General features: G+C 41.6%; 1 protein-coding gene and 1 pseudogene across 1 annotated transcript; one reads left to right on the top strand and one right to left on the bottom strand.

Annotated features, from left to right (window-relative positions):
* The first annotated feature begins 1,209 nt into the window (after window positions 1-1,209).
* On the top strand, window positions 1,210-10,597 carry LOC120109443. Its single transcript, XM_039123201.1, has 3 exons — window positions 1,210-1,879; window positions 8,750-8,836; window positions 9,015-10,597. Exons 1-3 carry the CDS (start codon window positions 1,535-1,537, stop codon window positions 10,335-10,337), a joined length of 1,755 nt encoding a protein of 584 aa, XP_038979129.1. The 5' UTR covers window positions 1,210-1,534; the 3' UTR covers window positions 10,338-10,597.
* Window positions 10,598-14,735: 4,138 nt separating this feature from the next.
* On the bottom strand, window positions 14,736-16,885 carry LOC103703886 (annotated as a pseudogene).
* Window positions 16,886-19,322: the final 2,437 nt, after the last annotated feature.

The following is a 19,322-nucleotide window of genomic DNA, read 5'->3' as shown; positions in this document are numbered from 1 at the left end:
AAATATATATATATATATATATATATAAAATATATATAATAAAACTAAAAAACATAAGTTCACGGAAGCAACTACTTCTTTCCTCAACACAAGATTGAATTTCACTTCTATCCCAACTAAGCAGTTATTTAGAGAGATAAATAAAACTACAGGCTGGATGGCTATTGTTGCTGGAATTTGGACCCAGGGGCGGCCGCGAACCGAGGAGGAGGAGCTCCGGCGCTGGATCGGAAGGGGGCGGCGGTCCGTCGGCGAGCGGCGTCCTCCGTGGGGGGCCTGCAAGAAGCCGGTGGCCGGGCTTTTCCGGCGCCGGCCCTCCGATGCCTAAGTCAGAGGGGGGGCTTAATTTTGGAGAAGAGAGAGGGACTGTATGTGAAGTCCGAAAAATTCCCTTGGGAGGAAGAAGCCTCCCCTCTTTTTAGAGGGAGAAGCTCCCCTTTTATAGGGAGAGTGGCAGGGTTACCTGTGATGTGACTGGGCGAATTAATGGGTTACCGTCACGATTGGACGTGGGCGTAGAAGTAATGAGTTGCCGTGGATGGCCCGTTTCCCTCATGGAAGGAGGTTGCGTGCAGCAAGAGCTTGCTTGTGGCGTGCAGTGCAGTACATTCTTGGGAGTGGTGAGGTGTTGACAGTCGTAGCAGGGTATGGTCCCTGATTGATATGTCGCGGCGTGGCCGGCAAGTAAAGCATGGTGCGGTAAGGCTGCTGCAGGGCATGGCCGCAGCATATAGACAACGAGGTCGGCCTTCTGAGGTCAGCTCGGCCTTCTGTGCTTTGCCTTCTGTGCTTGGCCTTCTGAGGTCAGCTCGGTCTTCTGTGCTCGGCCTTCTGAGCTCGGCAGCCTTCTGAGCTCGGCAGCTTTCTGTGCTCGGCCTTCTGGTCTCGGCAGCCTTCTGTGCTCGGCAGCCTGGATGAGCTCGGCCTGGATGAGCTCGGCAGCCTGGATGAGCTCAGGCTTGTTGTCAGATTTGGGTGTTTTAATTGTACGTGTGGGGTGGTCTATTTTTTCCCCCAACAGCTATTTATGTGACCAGGGACCATTCGAGCCAAAGGGGGGAAATTACTCTGAATATTTCATGATCTTTTTAATTTTTAATTTTATTATAGGGATATCTGTTTTAGGAATTATATTAAAAAAAGTAAAAAATTTGTAGGGGTGGGGTGACGCTGGCAAGGCAGTTTTGGCCAGCTTTCCCACACCCTCCTCCACTTCCCGAAGACCGCACCTCCCCCTACCCTCACTTATCTCACTTCCCCTCCGTTCTTTTTCTCTTCCTCTCCTTCCGCTTTGCCGATCGCGTCTTCTTCCCCATCTTTGCCTCGAAACAGCACGAGAATCGTATATTTTGTTCGACTCTCTGTTAGATCCTCATAAAGGGAATCTCCATCGAGTTTCGGGGGGAGTATATCTTCCCGTGCTCTGTTAGCCCCCCAATTTCAATCTCGTCGGTGCTCGAATGGAGCCTTCTTGCAGCAAAATCGAACGATGTCGGCGTTAAATCTTTTGGTTGTTTTTGCCGTTTAGAAATCGATGGGATCGGAGCGAGCGGTGGTGGAGATTAGCTCTGACGATGAGGATCTTTATCCGGAAAAATGGGATTCGTTCGATTGGGTCTCTGACCTGCTCGATCGTGACGATATAGGGGCGGAAGATGTCGATGATGTCATGGTGGTGGACGAGTTTTCGGTTCCTCCCGCGAAGCCGACGCAGAATTCTGAGTCGTGGAGGCCGGCTAGGGGTGCTGCGGGTGATGAGTCCGATGATGATTGCTTGGTGTTGGATTCTGATCCTGATAATCCGGTCTCGGTTGTTGATGATAAGGGCAGTGGGGGACATGGGTCGGATGACCTGCTCATACTTGGAGAGAAGGGGCAGGTATAATTTTTCTTTCTTTCTTTCTTTCTTAAAATCTTTTTTTTTTTTGTTTTTTTGGTGTACTTCTAGTTGGATGATTTCGATTATGTTGCTACTTTAATTTACCTTCAAAATAGAGGGGATTTTTGATGCTTAAGATTTACTTTCGCCTTTTCCTATTAGTAGTCAGCAAAGTGGTGGAAAAGGGTATGGAAATTGATGTTTTTTGATATTCTGGAAAGCTTCTGGCTTTTCCTATGGCCACTGTGATAGTTAATAATGTCCTGATGGAGATAAATATTTCCCCTGATTTGGTTAATCTTTGTCCTTTCTGATCATTTTTATCTAATCAAGAAGTACATGTCTATCATTTATGAAGCGAGATAATACTGTTAGTTGGGGTCTAAGAGTGTTGTTGCTGCTTCCATGACTATGCAGCAACTTGCGCTCTGATGTGTTATTGTTGCTTTTCTTTTTCTGTAAATATTTCTGTAGTATAAGACATATTTTTTTATGCAAATAATGTTTGTTTGATAACTCACATTACAGAGAAAGCTAAAAGAAGCCTAGCATGACCAAGAACTTAATGCACTAAGTTTGTGGTCAGACTTTATGGCAAATGTTTCATTTTCATTGCACTGAAGTGAGCAAGCTGACTTCCAGCGTAGTATCGAGCAATTTTTGGGGAAGTGTACTAAAGTAGATCTGTGCTGAGACTTCCAGAAAATGTCTATTCCCCTTTCTTAGATATACTTTGTCCTTACAGTATTATGAAAAATGGCCGCTTAAGCACTTATGCAGTCACTTAAATGGCTTTGCCCTATGTATTTGCTTAAGTGCTCAGAGGCCTCTTTGCCTGCTTAATCATTTGAACACAAGCTTATGTATTTAATCAGCTATTTAATATGCCGATCTTCTTCAATCTAAAACCAGCAATTCAATGGGTAACTTAGTGTATTCCATCTGATAGATTTAATTGTTATTCTAATTGTTAAGTGTATTCTATCTGATATATTTAATTGTTATTCTAATTGTTATAGTACAACACCTGTAATTAAATTATGTTTTTATATGATCTAGTTTCGTTTTCTTCAAGGAACCATATGTCATAAGGTAATGATTAAGTAGCGTCTAACCTGTTCCGCCACAATTTTCATCAAACGTAATGAGGTCATGCACCTTTATCCATCTATGAAAATAATTGATAGTTCTCTCTCTAGTCATGTAAAAGTGTTAATCTGAGGTGCGAAAAGGGTGCAAGTGTCTAGAAGGATCCAACACAGGCAACTTCAAGAAGTTGGACAAGGCTACAAGTCTGTATGATATCGATGTATGCATGACTATATATGGAGATATGTTAAATGGACACTTGCATCTAGCTCCAAAAATTTGTCTTATAAATATGTGTCGGATATGTATTAAATACTTGGATACTTATGAAGCTCACTTCTAAAGATTGGCAGAGAGTTGAATTCTTCCAACATTTAGCTTGACCCTTCAGTTTGATGTGAGGAGCATTTTTTTTCTTTTAAAGGAACTTTGCAAAAAATTTATTTATATCCTTAAGTTAGTTAGAAAGTTTGAATGCGAAACATGCATATTGAAAGATCATAACAAATAATATCTTTTAAATATTTTTTTTAAGTACTTAAATAAATAATGTTTAAAGGTATAATATATAAATGGATAAAAAATATATTTTATCCTACGTATGTTGATATCTTTCTTTTCCCTCTTACGAAGTCTAACACCTGGATATGTACATAAATTCAATTCTCATATTCATGTCCATGCAACGCTAGCATGGATCCGTGATACAAGAAAAATTGATTGCACCAATTGCTTTGTGATTTTATGAAATTGATAAAGTATTTGTTGTGTAATCATAGATGACAACTTTTACATAGCGCTGCTAAAAGTTTACATATAATGGAGATGATACCAAAATTGAATGACTTGAAGTACAAAGAGTATCCTGGAGTATCTAAACATCTGATTTTTCAATAAATTGAATATTTTAAAGTGTTCATGTGTCATTTCACCTGATTAACATTGGGCATTTGTTGTCCCCTTCAAGAAGAATATCATTGGTATTTAGACAACTACAGGAATAGAGCTGAATAAGTGCTTGGATTTTAATTGAAGTGACATATCTCCATGTCTTACCTTTCCATGCACGTTAGCTACTGCTAGTCATTAGTTATAGAATGATTTATGTAGGAACATCGAGTTACCATCCTATCTTTGGAATCTTTTAACCGTCTTCTTTCTCCCAGTTTCTTCCCTATAGTATCTCGAAGAGAGAAGACAACATTTTAAGTTAATCTTCTTAGCATTTTCCTTAAACAGAATAGAGACAAAATGTATTTTCTTCACTCATCAGTATAAAAAAATAATTTTAAGTATTGCTGAGATGGTAATATGGCATTTAGCGGACAAAAATATAGTCCCTGTTTCATAAATTTTTTTCAAAACATTTTTTTTTAATACATGATGCATATAACACTAGTTTGTGAGGTATCTATGTGGTGCTAGAGTTAATGGGAACTCTTGCAATAGCGCCTCATTGATGCTTTTCAACCAACAAACATGATAAAAGATAAAAAAATGGTGTCCTAGTGAATTATTGGGATGCTAGTATGTCCCAAGTGTCGGTATGGTGTAGCCATTTCATTCATCTTCGTGATTTGTATCTGCCAGGATGGACTAAGAGACATGTTTTTCGTGTGCCAGGGCTTGGACCCACCTAAAGTCCCAATATCTCATTGTTCTGATCTGCAATGGTTGGGATGGTTTGAGATTAGCCAAGACTTTAGTCATTGGAAACAACTCCCGATCACTTTGGTGCTTGTCCTAGCCCACCCTTTGCCAGTTTGTTTTATATGAATCATCCTAATTCCCTGATTATCTAGTCCATTTTCTGTTCAAGGGTCTCTCCATTTCTGACATGTTCTATCCCTCTTCATTGCAGAAGATCACTTTGGATAAACTTCACTTTTAGCCAAAATAGATATGGTAAACTAAGCATCAGTAAACAAATGTGTGTTAATTGATGAATTGCATTTGGATCTAATATTTAGTGATGTATGGAGTTTTATCGTAGTTGTTAGATGGATGTGCTTTATAAGATTTAGTTATGTCTTGGATTGATTTCTAGTTCTAGGACTCTACCGGTGGTGGTGTAGAAATAACCAAGTGTTTAGCTTCAGACTAGCCAACTAAGCTCATCAGGATGGATCATTCTCTCTTGAAAGTTGTTTGCTGTGGAGGCAAGGTTGGACAAGTGGCTATTCATCTTATTGTTTAAGAGAGACCTTGGATTAGTATTTTGTGGTTGTGTACCTTGTATTAGTATGTATTTGTCGCTATACTGAATAGTCAACATTCAAAATCTATGATTGTAAAACTGCACTGTATTCTCTCTCTCTCCTCCGCCCTCCCCCTCCCTCTCCTCTCTTTGCTGTCCAAAGGACACAACTCTTGGGTTGGATTTCAATTGGAAGCAACAAGTCCAATAGAGAATCCATCACTAGCATATACTGATATTGAGACAAATATGATTAGATACGAAATCTTGGGTCAAGGTGTTCAAAATGCTTTACATGATTTTCTAAGTGTCTCGATATGTGTGTCAATTATTTAAGAGTACTTTTTTTAATAATAGGATTTTATCTTCAAGTGTCCAATCTAATCCAAGATTACAATGGCCAAGTAAATGGACTTAAGTTGTGCGAGAGGTTTCTTGTTTAATCTATTATCTTTTCACATATTTTGTTTATCATTCTTCCAATAGACATCTTCAAGAAACCCTCCGAGTTTCTTCCTAGCCTAAATCCTATAAAATTGATGCTGTCCGAGTGGGTTGGCATCCATCTATCATTCTACTCTGTTCATGAATTAAGCAACTGCTTAGAGCGATGCAATTGAATTTTAAGTGATGTAGAACTGTTTCTTCTAAGAGACATTCTTTCTGCAAAGTAGCTTCTATATATTTATATTAAAAGTGGCATGCACATGTGAAATTTATGTTATAATTGACATTTTAACTTAAATATTTACGTTAAGGATCAGCACAGCATATTCATTTGTATATTATCATTTAACTAGTACATATGTTTTAGCTGTGTGATAGATGAGTTTAGATTGGAGAGCAATAGGATGTTGAATATGGAGAGCTTCTTATGCGTATCTTATGAGGATGGTCATTGTATTTCAAGGACAAATTGAATTAAACATATGTTTTAATTGGACAAAATGGTGTTAATTCTTTTTTGGGACCTCACTCCCAGTCCTCTATTTAACTGCCATTTTACGTGCTGCTTGTTTCTGTACTCAGGTGTATCTATTCCCTACACGCTCATGCATTGCGATGGATTAAATACATTTTAGTTGACAAAGACAAAATGTAAGTTGGTAGTAAATTCACAGGGCGAGCCTCAAAACACCCTCATCCCCCCTTCCTTTCATTTCCCCAATTTGTGAATTTATTTAGATATCTTATTGTAAAAGAGAGGCAAAGTTTGAGTAAAGAAAATAAACAATATAATGGCCCTTTTGGTATAATGATTCAGGTATTTTTAACACCGGAAATAGTAAGGAGTTAAGCAAAAGAGAGGAAAGAGATATAGATGAAGGAGAAGCAATTAGGAAGGAGAAATAACAAGTAGAATCCACCACTAAAATCAAGAAAAAGAAAAACACAAATTTCAGTTCAAAGTTACAACTTTCTAAAAGATAAATAAATAAATACTTTTACGAGCTCTAAAAGGCATGAACCATAATTAATCAGCTTAGAAGCACTAACACACGTTCAATATTAATAACACATAACTAATGCAAAATAACCACTAACTATTATTAGCATAATAACTACATAATTAGTGCATAATAACTACTTGCTGTTAGTAGCATAAATAATACTAGATTTTGATAATGATTGAATTATAGGCTACTCCAAAGTGGTCTGAACCAAAATGGGCTGATCTAACATTGTTGCTCCATTGCTTCTGCACTAGAGGCTTCCATTGTATGGAACTTATCCATGAGTTGAAAGCTTTGTTAAGAATTTGATTGTGTAGGCCTATAAATTAGAGCTGATTATAGGCCGGGCCTCGGGCCTAAACTCTATTAATTTTTAATTGAGCTTTGGGCCGGGCCTATGTAAAATTTGACATTTTTTGTGCCCAAGCTTGGCCTATGATCAGGACCACTATAAATGTCTTTTGCTCTGCTGCACTTAGTCTTTCCTTCTTACACCTTGCATTGAACATCTTTCGCCACGATTGATGTAGTTTTTAATATTATTTCAATAAATTCTTGCAATATTTTCTTCCATAAGATTTTGGTTGAATCAAACAAGGGTGCAGTAATCACAAATGATGAGCCTGTATATACTACTCGCAAGTAGGGATCTTCATAATCTTTGAATAAGTGAGGTAAGGAGAAAGTAAGACCACTTATTGAATATAACTATCCCTTTTCGATTAAAACCTTTAAGGGATCAAAGCATAAATCCTCACGACCAATCTTAGATATCTTTTCTTAGACTTGAATGTCTCCGCATGATTCACCATTATGATTGATGAATTCATTGCATACTTAGATCTTGCAATTGTGTGGTCAAGAGTTGGAGGATGGCATGCAAGAGTCATGAAGGAGAATTAGGAGTATGAGATATCACCACATTAGGAGGCTTTTGAGGTGAATTCCTAACTTTGGCTTTAACTGGTGCCCCGCCCTTGAGTTTGATCTTGATACTGTGATGGAGGAATAACTTCAGTGGATGATGGCCTTTCATTTGAATAAGTTATAGTTCTCATCAGTTGAGCAAGCATAGGTTGAAGTTGCTCAAACCCTTTTTCTTGTTCTTTGAACTAATTGGCTACTTCTTTGAATTGATTGGTTACTTCTTTGTGACCTTCATCTATCCTTCGTTCTATTCTAGCCAAGTGTTCTTCATCTTAATGTGGTAACTCTTCATGGTCTGAAAGGAGTTCGTCTCGCTCGTCATTGTTGTGGACCATGATTTTAAGTAGATTAAGAGATTGAACTAATACTCTGATGCCAATTGATACCTAAAATCGAAGGAGATAAAGAAGCAGCAAATAGGAAAAGAGAGAGAACAAGTAGAATCCACCACTGAATTTAAAGAAATTTTAACACAAATTTCATTCCAAATTCTTCACTATATTTCTTTCCCTGCTGCATATCAATTCATATAGATACAAGATGACCCGACAATCCCACTCATTAATGCTTACAACTACCTAAAGGACAAATAAATAAATACTTTTACAAACTCTGAAAGGCAGCATGTATGAACCGTAATTGATAAGCATAAAAATAGCAAGAGACATATCGATATTAATAACACATAACTAAAGCATAACAAAACGAGCTATTAATAACATAATTGATACTAGATTTTGACTTCATGACCAAATTATAGCCCACCCCAAAATCGGCTGATCCAACATGGTTGCTTCATTGATCCTGCATCAGTTTTTTTTTGGTTGTATGCTCTTTTATTATGAGAATCATTTGTCAGTATATAAGAATTTTATCTTGATAACATAATTTCCACATAATCGATGCTTATCCTGTCCAGGTGCTCATAAATATGTGACTGACTTTGTACTTGAATTATGTTCCTTGATGCTCAATCATGATGATTGTTCGAAAGCTCAAGCTTGGATCTGTTCTTTGCATTTGTAGAACAGATTGCTGCAGTTTGTTTTCCCCTCATTGTATGTTTTTGAATATTTATTGATGATGACCATATAAAACAATAGATACACCTTCAGATAATGATTCTTAAATGTAGAAGCAATTATGATTTGTTGGCAAGCATCTGGGTATAACTTGTGAACAAATTTTGTCATCCTTTTGCAGTTGGCTTGCAGGGATTTCCCTCATCCACGGCATCTATGTGCTAACTTCCCTTTTAGCACCACACGACATGAAAAGCATTGCAAATTGGTAAGTGTTATGTTGCTATTTATACACTTTATATTCTTTTCCTTGAAAATTTTTGGCTTTTCCATTGATTTTCCAGAGACTTGAAAAATCATGGCTTTTCCTTGGGTATTGTTCATGTAACTGGTCGGTACTTGTTTTCTATCTGTCCAATCAATTGATTATGACTCAGTAAATGCAGTGCCACTGTTATGTCTGTGATTCTCCTGCCCCATGTATCTATTGGGGCAATGGTATTGCAAGCACTGATCATTGTCATTCTACGGATAAAGATGGAAGGTGGAAAGCACTGCGGCAGTCCTTCAAACAAAAGAGCACAACTTTTGAGCCACAGAAGCTTCTTGATACAACACTTTCCATGTTGCCATCCTTTCAAAACTCAGTACCACCATGTCGTTCCAACACATCTTCGCTATCCATTCCGTTATCCAGATCAAATCCCCTCCGGCCTTGCTCAGCCACTAGATGTGCCACTCCAGATCCAGCTAACCGAATACACCACCAGAATTCAGCACCTCTCTCTTATCTTGGTCAGAGGCCTGGTCATCATGCATCTAAATCCCACCCATTAAATCCCAGAACACAATGCATACAAAGACAGAATCGTGTTGCTGGTGCTTTGACCGCTCAGGCAGTGTATTCCCAGACAAGATTTAAAAGGGTTGGGACAGCTCGATCTGGTCCTATGAGCTTGAATGAGAACCGACTACCATGCAGTGCTTTGAATAATAATCAGTTGCAGAGAAATGTGCTACAGGGATATCATTTCACACCGGTCACTTCGAGGAGAACTCAGTGCCCTCCAGTGACATCACACAGGTCTCAACGCCCACCAGGGACACTGCCACAGAGCTCCCATTCTGCACCAGTAACTTCTCAGATATCTCAGTGCCCACCAGTAACATCAGTGGATGATAGCGTGAATCAGATGTACAAAACTGCACCGCAGAAATCTCAATGTGTGCCAGTAAGATCACAGAGTTCCCCGTGCCCGACCATGACTCTAGTAAATGATGACACGAAAAGTTGGCAGGATATGCTTGCTAGCGTGGCATCTGAACTAGGAGTCTTTGACAGTAACAGCAGAGAGGCCACCCCAGATGTGCAACAGCCACTTATGGTTTCTTCACAACCCCAGCCCTTCAGTCAATTTGTTTCTGAGACAAATGTAAGTCAGGATGTGGATATCTGTGGTCATTCCGCACCAGAAGTGACCAACCTGAATTCATTAGGCTTTGACTGCGGATGGGAGAACCCAGCAGCTCAAAGTATTCCGGAAAATGCTCAGGGAGTAGATTCCCAGCTAAAAGATGTACAGCCATCTGACTCACTGGTTTCTGGGTGCAATCAGGGTTTAGGAGACTCTCGGTTGGGTAGCATTTTAGCCTTTTTAGAGGAGGAGATGGTAGCAGAGAGTGCAAAAGAACCAGGGCAACCGGAACTCGATCCTGTCACGCTGCTCTATGACTTCGAAGCCACATGGAGTAGCTTACCACCGGTATAGTTTTATGATCTTCAAACATCTCTTGGGTCCGGTTCTATTTTAACTCTCTTCTCGGTTACAAAATTATCTGCAATATACTGATACATTAATTAGGGTCTTATGTGGCAAGGATAAGCATCTCTCCTGTATATTTTTTTCTGAGATCAGATATACTCATCTTTTTAAATTGTTGAGTAACCAGAAATTTCTCATGTGGAATTTAATATTCCTGATCATCTGAACTGTGAGTGAAGATTATACTGAGAACTTTGTTAAGTTTATATTTGGGGTAATAGTCTGTGTAAATGCTCAGGATTAAGTTCAACAGTGCATTGTCACCTATTTTTCAAGTGCCATCTAGGCTGTGTTTTAATTGTTTTGCTTTGATGAGGTTGCTATCTCAAATTTGCGACCCGTTTTTGTTTCTCGGTCCATTCTATGTAGTGCCTCTGCCATTACTTGACATATTAGGTGTCCGTAGTTGTTCAGGAATTAATGATTGCTGAGTCCCCATCGCAACAAAAAGCAATTATGCAACATAAAACACTCATTTACTGCAACGTTTGTTGATCACTTTCTTTTGAGCTTCCTTGTGGTGGTCTAAATATTATATCTATTTTTTAGTAAAGTTAATTCCTCTAATTCTTTTTCTGGAAAACATACAAAATATCCAGTAGGACTAACTAATTAGCTTCAGAAGTCCGTTGCAAATCAGGGCCTCCGAGCTTGGATCATGCCCTAATTTCACCTATGGTCTGCAGCTCAGTCTCTACATGCTCGTAAGTTGTAAACCTTTGACCCTATGAATCATTTCTTTAAAGTTACAAGCAACAGTATTTTCTATATATATCAAATAATAGCTACCATGCCGATTGTCGTAGTTCTTTGTGAAGTCTTCCTGAGTTGCTTGGCATCTCTTATGGATTTTGTGGATTGCACATCCAAGGACCTCTCCATCAACTCCATCCCACAATCTCATGAAGTGTGTTTCAATATTAAAACGGGTATAAAATTGGCAACGTATGCAGGAGGGCTAGAAAATGCCCAATATTACGTAACAATAGCATTTTGGCATGTATAGCAAACAAATGCGACATATCATCCTAGAGCATTAATTGTATTGGATAGTTTAATGATAATTTGCAAATTCAAAAATCGTCAAGTCTTGTTTGATAAGTTTTGTGATTTATTTAAAGTAATTTGGGTAGAATGGTAGAACTTGTAGACATACATACATACATACCTCCTGCTCGGCTTGAGCAATATTTGCAGACAACTCTGCTACTTTTTCCTTAGATGCTAAAAAGGCCTCCCTAGCCTTGGAAAGATGATCATCTGAAATCATCGCACGAGTCCATACGACCGAGGCTTGAGCTTCTGCCGACTCGACATTGTCCTCGGCCTTCCTTACTCTCTCTTCAGCTAGTCAAGTTCGCTCCTCCACTTGCTCGAGATCGGCTCTTGATTTTTCTTCAACCTCGGCGACTTTCCATTCATCTCAAAATCTGAAGCATGCCGCCTAAGCGATACAATTGCCTTGTGCATATAGTTGATCTCATGGGCGTGTTGAAAAGAAGAATAGTCAGTAACCGAAATAAAAGACGTGGTGAAAATTTACAAAACGGAAGCTTTCCCGAATAATCAAGTCGAAGCTCCGTTTATCAGGTTATTGATGCGGAAGGAGCACATAAAGTTCTTGTAGGCGTGCAGCTGTATAGCTCGTACCACATCCTTGGCCACCCGGGGGGGGGGGGGGGGGGGGTTGTCAAGCTTGAATCAGAGTCATTAACAGACCACCTCGGAATGTAAACCCTGAAAGAGCGAGTCGAGAAATCTGGTGCAGGAGTTGGAGCTGAAGGGTTATCTTCAGCTGGAGCTGACTAGTTCGGACCAGTCCGTGCTAAGGTATTAGCCTTGGATGATGATGGACAAGAAGAAATGGTAGCAGCAGTAGACAGCTGGGCGAGAACGACCCCCTTCGGAGGTGCCAGCCTAATGAGTAACAAAAACTTTACCTTAGGGTTGAGTTCCACACCTTTTGTCTGAGCTGCCGGCACCTCGAGAGCAGAGAACTTAGGAACAGAGGCCTCAATTTTTGTTTCAGTAGGAGCCGAGGTGGATTCTCCTTTCGATTTCTTCTTCCTCTGAGGGGTTTCAACCCCAGATGCCGCATTTGCTCTCTTGCGCATGACCTTTCAGATCAACACCAAATCGGTCTTTATAGCTGCAACAACTGCGAGATTGAAGATAAGGTTAGATAAGAACATAATGATGAGGAGAAAAGATAAAAATTTTGAAAAAAATTATCGTGAGGATCGGTTGGGCTTAGATTAGCGTTAATCAGTATTTTCTTGGACAACAATTCTTGTAAGGGGGGAATCTTGGATTTAAGAAGATTGTCCAAGGATTTTTGATCATCACCAGACAACCTTGGGGGCAGGTTTAGAGATTTTCGAGGTGTTTTCCACAGGGTTTCAAATTGCCATGGCTGTTAAGAGGAGACAAAAAAAGAATTTTCCTTTTCATCCATGAATGGAAGTGAGAGTGCCTCGAATTAACTAGCTGCTTTTTTGAGGAGAGAAGTACCACCTATTGCTTTTCCGGGGATGACTCTTTAGAGTAAAGCATTCCGAGAAAAGAGAAACTGGGGCTCGGATATTATAAAGAAAACAAAAGAAGAGAAAACCTATAATGGCCCACCGAGAGTTCGGAACCAGCTAGGTTGGGATGAGGTTGTAAACCCTCATCAATTGAATGATGAAAGGGTAAAGAGGTAGTATAATCTCAGCCCTGAGACTTTCCTCATACAGGCCGAGCCGAGATGGAGGAGGATTCGTCACCGGTCTTCGGGACCGACAAGCTCAAAAGTAAACTCAAGAGGGACGAAGTGTTGAGCTTGGAGGAAGTTCATCTCTTCTTCGGTGAGGACCGACTCTTCATATTCTGGGCTAGAGCGGGCTTCAGGCTCAGCCTCACTTGGAGGTGAGATTGTCAAGCTCAAGAAGAATGGAGGGCAAGTGATGGAAGAAATATTGGATATCTTGACCTCGTATTAGACCAACCTCCTTGATTTCGGTATTAACCGATGTGAACAATTTCAATGAAAGCCAAGGTGCCACTTTGCTTGTGTTAATAAAGATCAACAGCTACAGTAATATTGCAGTCAATGCATGATCGGCGCAATTACCGTCGTGTACTATTTACGTCGGACGGTTTCCACGTTGTTAATATGCAGCCAACCATTATCTTGTAATTAAAGCACGTGGCATCAAATCATGTAATAGATCAGTATACTGCCCTATATAAAGGAATGGCCTGAAGATCCTAGGAGAACTTACTTGGAGATCCCTCTCTACATTTTTTTTCTTTCTTCCACACTGTTTCTCTATTATTCTGACTTAGGTATCGGAGTGTCTTCCACCGAAAACTTTTTAATAAGTGAACTTCTTGCAAGTTGGCTTTGAAGGTGACCGGTTCTTCTTCTCCTCGGTCTTATCCAACCTGACCATTAAGGTCGGTTCTCAACGACCTTAGAGCAAGCCGAGTAAGACTTTGACCTCAATTTGGAATGTAGTGGCAACACCAATCTCTTTCGAATACGGAGTAAGAATATAATTTTTGGAATTAGAAATAAGGAATATCATTTTTATGGCAGACCACTAGTTGGGTACCGTTGGTGGTTGTCCTACAGCCTGTGGCCCAGGGCCGGTTGTGCAATGTTTTAACATAAAGGTGGAGCCCCCCTGATGTATCCATCCTCGAGGTTCCATGGACGCAAGCCTTGCGTGAGAAATGGCGACCACACTGTTCGAAGAATCCAACTCTTGTCACCTTCTCCTTTCCCATCCAGAATCTAACCATTCCTCTTAAAAGCAAAGAACGACCAGAATCACTCATTTTTTGGACGCACAACCATGCCTGCTCCGTCAAGCTCTCATCTTATGATCTCTCCTTATTTCTTTTTTGTGGTTGAAAATTTCTCCTCCAATGGCATTTACTGTACGAGAAATTTAAGAATATATCAATATTTCTGCATTTCTGTGATATCTGACTATTCAAAATTCTTCGAGGCTTCCGTTTTCCCTTTTTTTTTTTTTGTCACCTTCTCCAACCACATCCAGAATCTGAACCATTCCTTTTAAAAGCAAAGAACGACCAGAATCACTCCTCTTTTTTTGGACGCACAACCATGCCTGCTCCGTCACGCTCTCATCTTATGATTTCTCTCCTTATTTCTTTTTTGTGGTTGAAAATTTCTCCTCCTATGGCATTTTCTGAATCCTTCGCTTATCCAGAACTTTTATTTTGCTCGGAAACACTGAACTAGTGGCTGCGCTTCGATTCTAATAATCAAATTTTAAAAGAGAAAAGTTCAACAGGAGCGGGGAGTCCAAAACCACGTCAAACCAACTGCAAGGGTAAAACAAGAAGAGAACATCCATCATTTATCACCACATGAGAAAATTCCCCAGATGATCACAGCCATCCACTTGTCAGACTCCCACATACCTTCCTCCTCGATATGAAGACACCGTACACTTCTCGGTCCTCCAGAAACAGAAAAAATGAAAATAAAAATGAGAAGCGTCGTAACGTCGATATGACCCAATATATTTATATTTTCTGGGCTCGTGAAAAAAAGTGAGGCTCTACTCTAATCTAATATATCAAGCAGGGGAAAAAATACAAAAGAAAAAGAAAATGAGAGAAAGAAATTGGAGATTGATGACGACGTCGCTAAACCTGATTGGTGGCGGCGCGCGCGTTGGGCTCGACCCTAACATTCGAGGACTTGAGCATGAACCCGCCGGCGGCGGTGGCGCCGTCCTTTCCGCTGCCGGAGTCCTCGGCGTCGTAGACGTACGCGAAGCCCCCGTGGCGGGTGAGATCCATCCCGGCCATCTCGTCCTCGGGCGAGATCCTGAGCAGCCCTATCCGGTGAAGCGCGTAGAAGAGCGGGCCCATCGTGCAGCTCACCCACCCCGCGATCACCAGGATCTGGACTATGTGCGCCCCTAGGAGCCTCCCCCCGCCCCCCATGAAGAGCCCGTACGGCCGCCCCGGGCGCCCCGGGTACACCTCGTTCACGTACTTCTCACGTGCGAACAGGGCGGTGAAGATGATCCCCCACGCCCCGCACCCGCCGTGGAGCTTGCGCCGCCTCCAGGGGGTCGTCGAACTTCACCTTCGCCGCGAGCTTGTTCAGGCCGATCAGCAGCCAGGCGGCCACGAAGCCGCAGATCACCGCCGCCCAGGGGTCCACCACTGAGCACCCGGCGGTGATCGCCGCGAAGCCGCCGAGGAGGCCGTTGCAGACGTCGATCACGTTCCAGTGCCCCGTCTGGAGGCGCTTCCCGAAGAGGGTGGTGAGCGCCGCCGTGCAGCCCGCGAGGGTGGTGGTGACGGCGGTGCGGCCGACGGCGGACCACTGACCGTGGATGGAGCCGATCGGGCCGTAGGATTTGTAGATGCTGATGAAGGACCCTGGGTTGAAGCCGTACCAGCCGAACCAAAGGATGAAAGTGCCGAGGACGACGAGGGAGGCAGAGTGGCCGCGGAGGGCAATGGACCCGCCGGCGTGGTCGAAGCGCCCGATGCGGGGGCCCTCGATCACGGCGCCCCAGAGGCCGGCGATGCCGCCGACGAGGTGGACGACGCCGGATCCGGCGAAGTCGATGACGCCGGAGCGGAAGAGGAGGGACTCGCCAACGGGGCGGGAGGGGGAGGCCCAGCCGTCGGCGGACCAGAACCAGTGGGAGACGATGGGGTAGACGAAACCGGTGAGGAAGGATGAGTAGACGAGGTAGGCGACGAACTGGGTGGCTCGGCGATGGAGCCGGACGTGATGCCGGCGGCGGCGATGGCGAAGGCCCACTGGTAGAGGAAGTAGGAGTAGTCGAAGCCTGGCTCGGGAAACGCGGCTTGAGGCCGAAGAAGTGGCGGCCAATGAAGCCATTGGAGGGGGTCCCGAAGGCGAAGGCGAAGCCGAAGAGGTAGTAGAAGAGGGCGCCGGCGGCAGCGTCGAGGACGTTGGTGAGCATGGATGTTCATGGTGTTCTTGGCCCGGACAGATCCGGCGCAGAGCATGGCGAAAGCCGAGCTGCATGGCGAAGACGAGGTAGGCGGAGAAGAGGAGGTAGGTGGTATCGATGGCGGAGGTGGCATCGGTGAACTGGAGAGCCACCGTATCGAACTGGGAGCAGATGTACTGCGCCGCCGCGGCGGATGAGTTGCCGGCGCCGGCGAGAAGCGGGGCCAGGTCCGACGCCGAGCACGACGGAGCCGACATCTCGCTGGAATCGGAACGAGTCGGAAGGATCGGAAGCGGGAGGAGAGAAAATGGAGGGAGACGGAAAGGATAGGGGTCGGATTTATAGCCCATGGGGGCGGAGAACCTTCTCTGACTCTAATGGGGGAACGATATAATTCCCCGCGTTTGCGTGCTTAACTAACTTACCTCCGTTTCTTGATTGGCCTTGTGTTTGAAAATCCACCACTAGCTGGTCACGAATGACTTGTTTTTGGACTTCGGAGAAATTTATGTGGATATTCTGCGAGACACCGGAACGGTGACCGGCTGGGCTTGGAATCTGGAGAGATTCACTTTGGTGCAAGTGCAACAGTTTTTGAGCATCCACCGCATCCCGTATCCGTTCAAATGTGGGGTCCACAGCCGAAAATGTAGTCCGATTATTTCTTATTTTTTAAAAATTTTATCTCGGAACAGGAAAAAAAAAATATTGTTATGGAAAATATTTACTTCTGCCGATTTGCTTTTAAGCTAGAATCCGCTGTATAGGTTCACGGTTCATTTGTGAGGACAGGAGAGCACAGCATTCAATGGGAGAGATTCTCTCTGCTTCGCTTTCCCATAAGTAACATGTGAGTTTTATCTATCTTTTCCTTAAGTTTTTGTTTTAAAATATACAAAAAAGGGGTCTATCGTGATCAGTTTTCAGTTATTATATAATTCTAGGATTTAAATAAATACATTCCGTTGAACTCGAAGTTCTTTCAACCATCAGCATTTTAAGGTTTGGTTGGTCTCGAGCACCAACCATGAAAGGAAGTTGATATCCTTATAGTGTTTTTGAAGCATCATCTAAATTTATTTTATTTTTTTAGTACATCGGCTGCTCATACTAAACGCGCATGAGTACATCAAGCTGTATCAAAAGAAAGAAGATAACTTAGAGGAGGAGAGATAATAGAACTTTGAGTCCAAAGAAACTCGCCGGAGTGATGAGTAGCATAGGAGGCGACTCAGTCAACAGCCTATTTTTGGAAGGTATCACACTCTCTCACCAGCCACCGTATGTCGTCCAGAAGTGGATGTTCATATCTCCAAGGAACTCTAAGTTAATCTTGTAAGCATTTCCAATATGCAAGGAAAATAGATGGATATAAAAAAATTAACAAATCTTAGCTTACATCCATACCTAATTTAATTTAGAATTCATCAAATATCTAATTGTGCATAAGTGAAAATATGTGTGTGCATCATTGATCATGTTATCACCCTCTAAAAATATATACTGTCAGCACTCCTTGTTATATTACTCAATAAATTTTACTACTTGAATTTTAAAGCAACACATCATGAATAATGCTATTAACAATTTTCTTGCAAATAGAAAAGGGAAAAAAGTTTTACTAATGAGCAAGGATGCACATTGGCTGGACCTATGTCAAGGATATTCTAGATTGTTTCAGTAGAAATGGCCCAAAATCGAATCGGAACAATGTGTTATCAGACCAAGATCATTAATCCCTATTAATGATTCATTATCAGAAGTTTTCATCTTGCATGTAATTTTCAGGTACTTCTAAACTCACTTTAAAACTCAAAAGTTACGCGGTCTCTAATTCTCCACTAAACATATGCAACTAAAACCATCTCAATCTGAAGCCTTGAGGATATGTGTTAGCTACATTAAAGGACTTGCATGCATCTCAAAGCTCTAGTGATTTGGCCAACATCCATCAAGCAGTGGAAACATGCACTTTGATGTAGCAAACTCAATCTGATAGCTTAGGGTTTTTAAAAATTGATCCTAGTACCTCAAAAACACACCATATTAACGTGCATTAAAATGCTCTGAATCCATGTTAAGCTAGACCTATGCTATGCAACTGAGGGATGCTTCAATGTCTGTGATCTCATGAGAAGAAGTATTAATGAATACGATCACGCATTTGGTGAATAAAATCCTACTCAGCTCTAGTTTCGCTCCGAGATGCAAGAGCTAAACTAATCAAAAATTTATATTTTTTTAACAAATATCATATGCTGATGTGTTTTTTATTAAGCAAATAGATATATGGAGCACCTAGCTGACATAAAGGCAGCATCTCAGCATAGATGGATGCAACCTTGTTGTATACTCGGAAATTTTTTGTGGACCGATTGATATCATGCATTTTGTGTAATCTCTCCAAGAAATGCCTTGGAATTTTACAAATTAGCTGTTTCTACTAGTATTATTTTTGGCTTGGTGATGTATTGGTTCCTGGCTAATTTGAAGGCTAACGGATATATCATTTCAACATGAATAGAGATTTTAGTTGTGCATTTTCAGTCACTGTCTTGAAAAAACCATGCCTTGCATCAGCACTCTGTTTTCAGAAACGGGTGCTTTAAATGGTGGACGATGGCAAGTGGCTGCTGTTTAGGAAGTATGGCTCTGCCCTAATAAATATTTCAAGCAGTGATAGTCAAAAAATAGGGCTATAGACTTTCAGAAATGGAAAAGCCGGCATCAGAGATACAGATTTCCCACTCCCTTTCAGATTGAAGAGAAAATAAATTCCCTTTCAGGCTGATACAATATCTTGTTATCTATAAGAGGAGGATTCAATGGAGAGAAATACCTCACATCACGAAGGACATTCAATGCCAAATTAAGCACCTATTAGCCGTTGCAAACAAGGACAGATGCCTACTTGTTTAACAATATTAGGTATAATTTTTAGTTGGACCAGATCTACCGCTCAGCTGATGGACCA

This window comes from Phoenix dactylifera, unplaced genomic scaffold (genome assembly GCF_009389715.1).
Source record: "Phoenix dactylifera cultivar Barhee BC4 unplaced genomic scaffold, palm_55x_up_171113_PBpolish2nd_filt_p 002198F, whole genome shotgun sequence".
NCBI lineage: Eukaryota > Viridiplantae > Streptophyta > Magnoliopsida > Arecales > Arecaceae > Phoenix > Phoenix dactylifera.
Note: the sequence above shows the minus strand (reverse complement) of the source record. Positions and strands in the feature narration are given on the sequence as shown.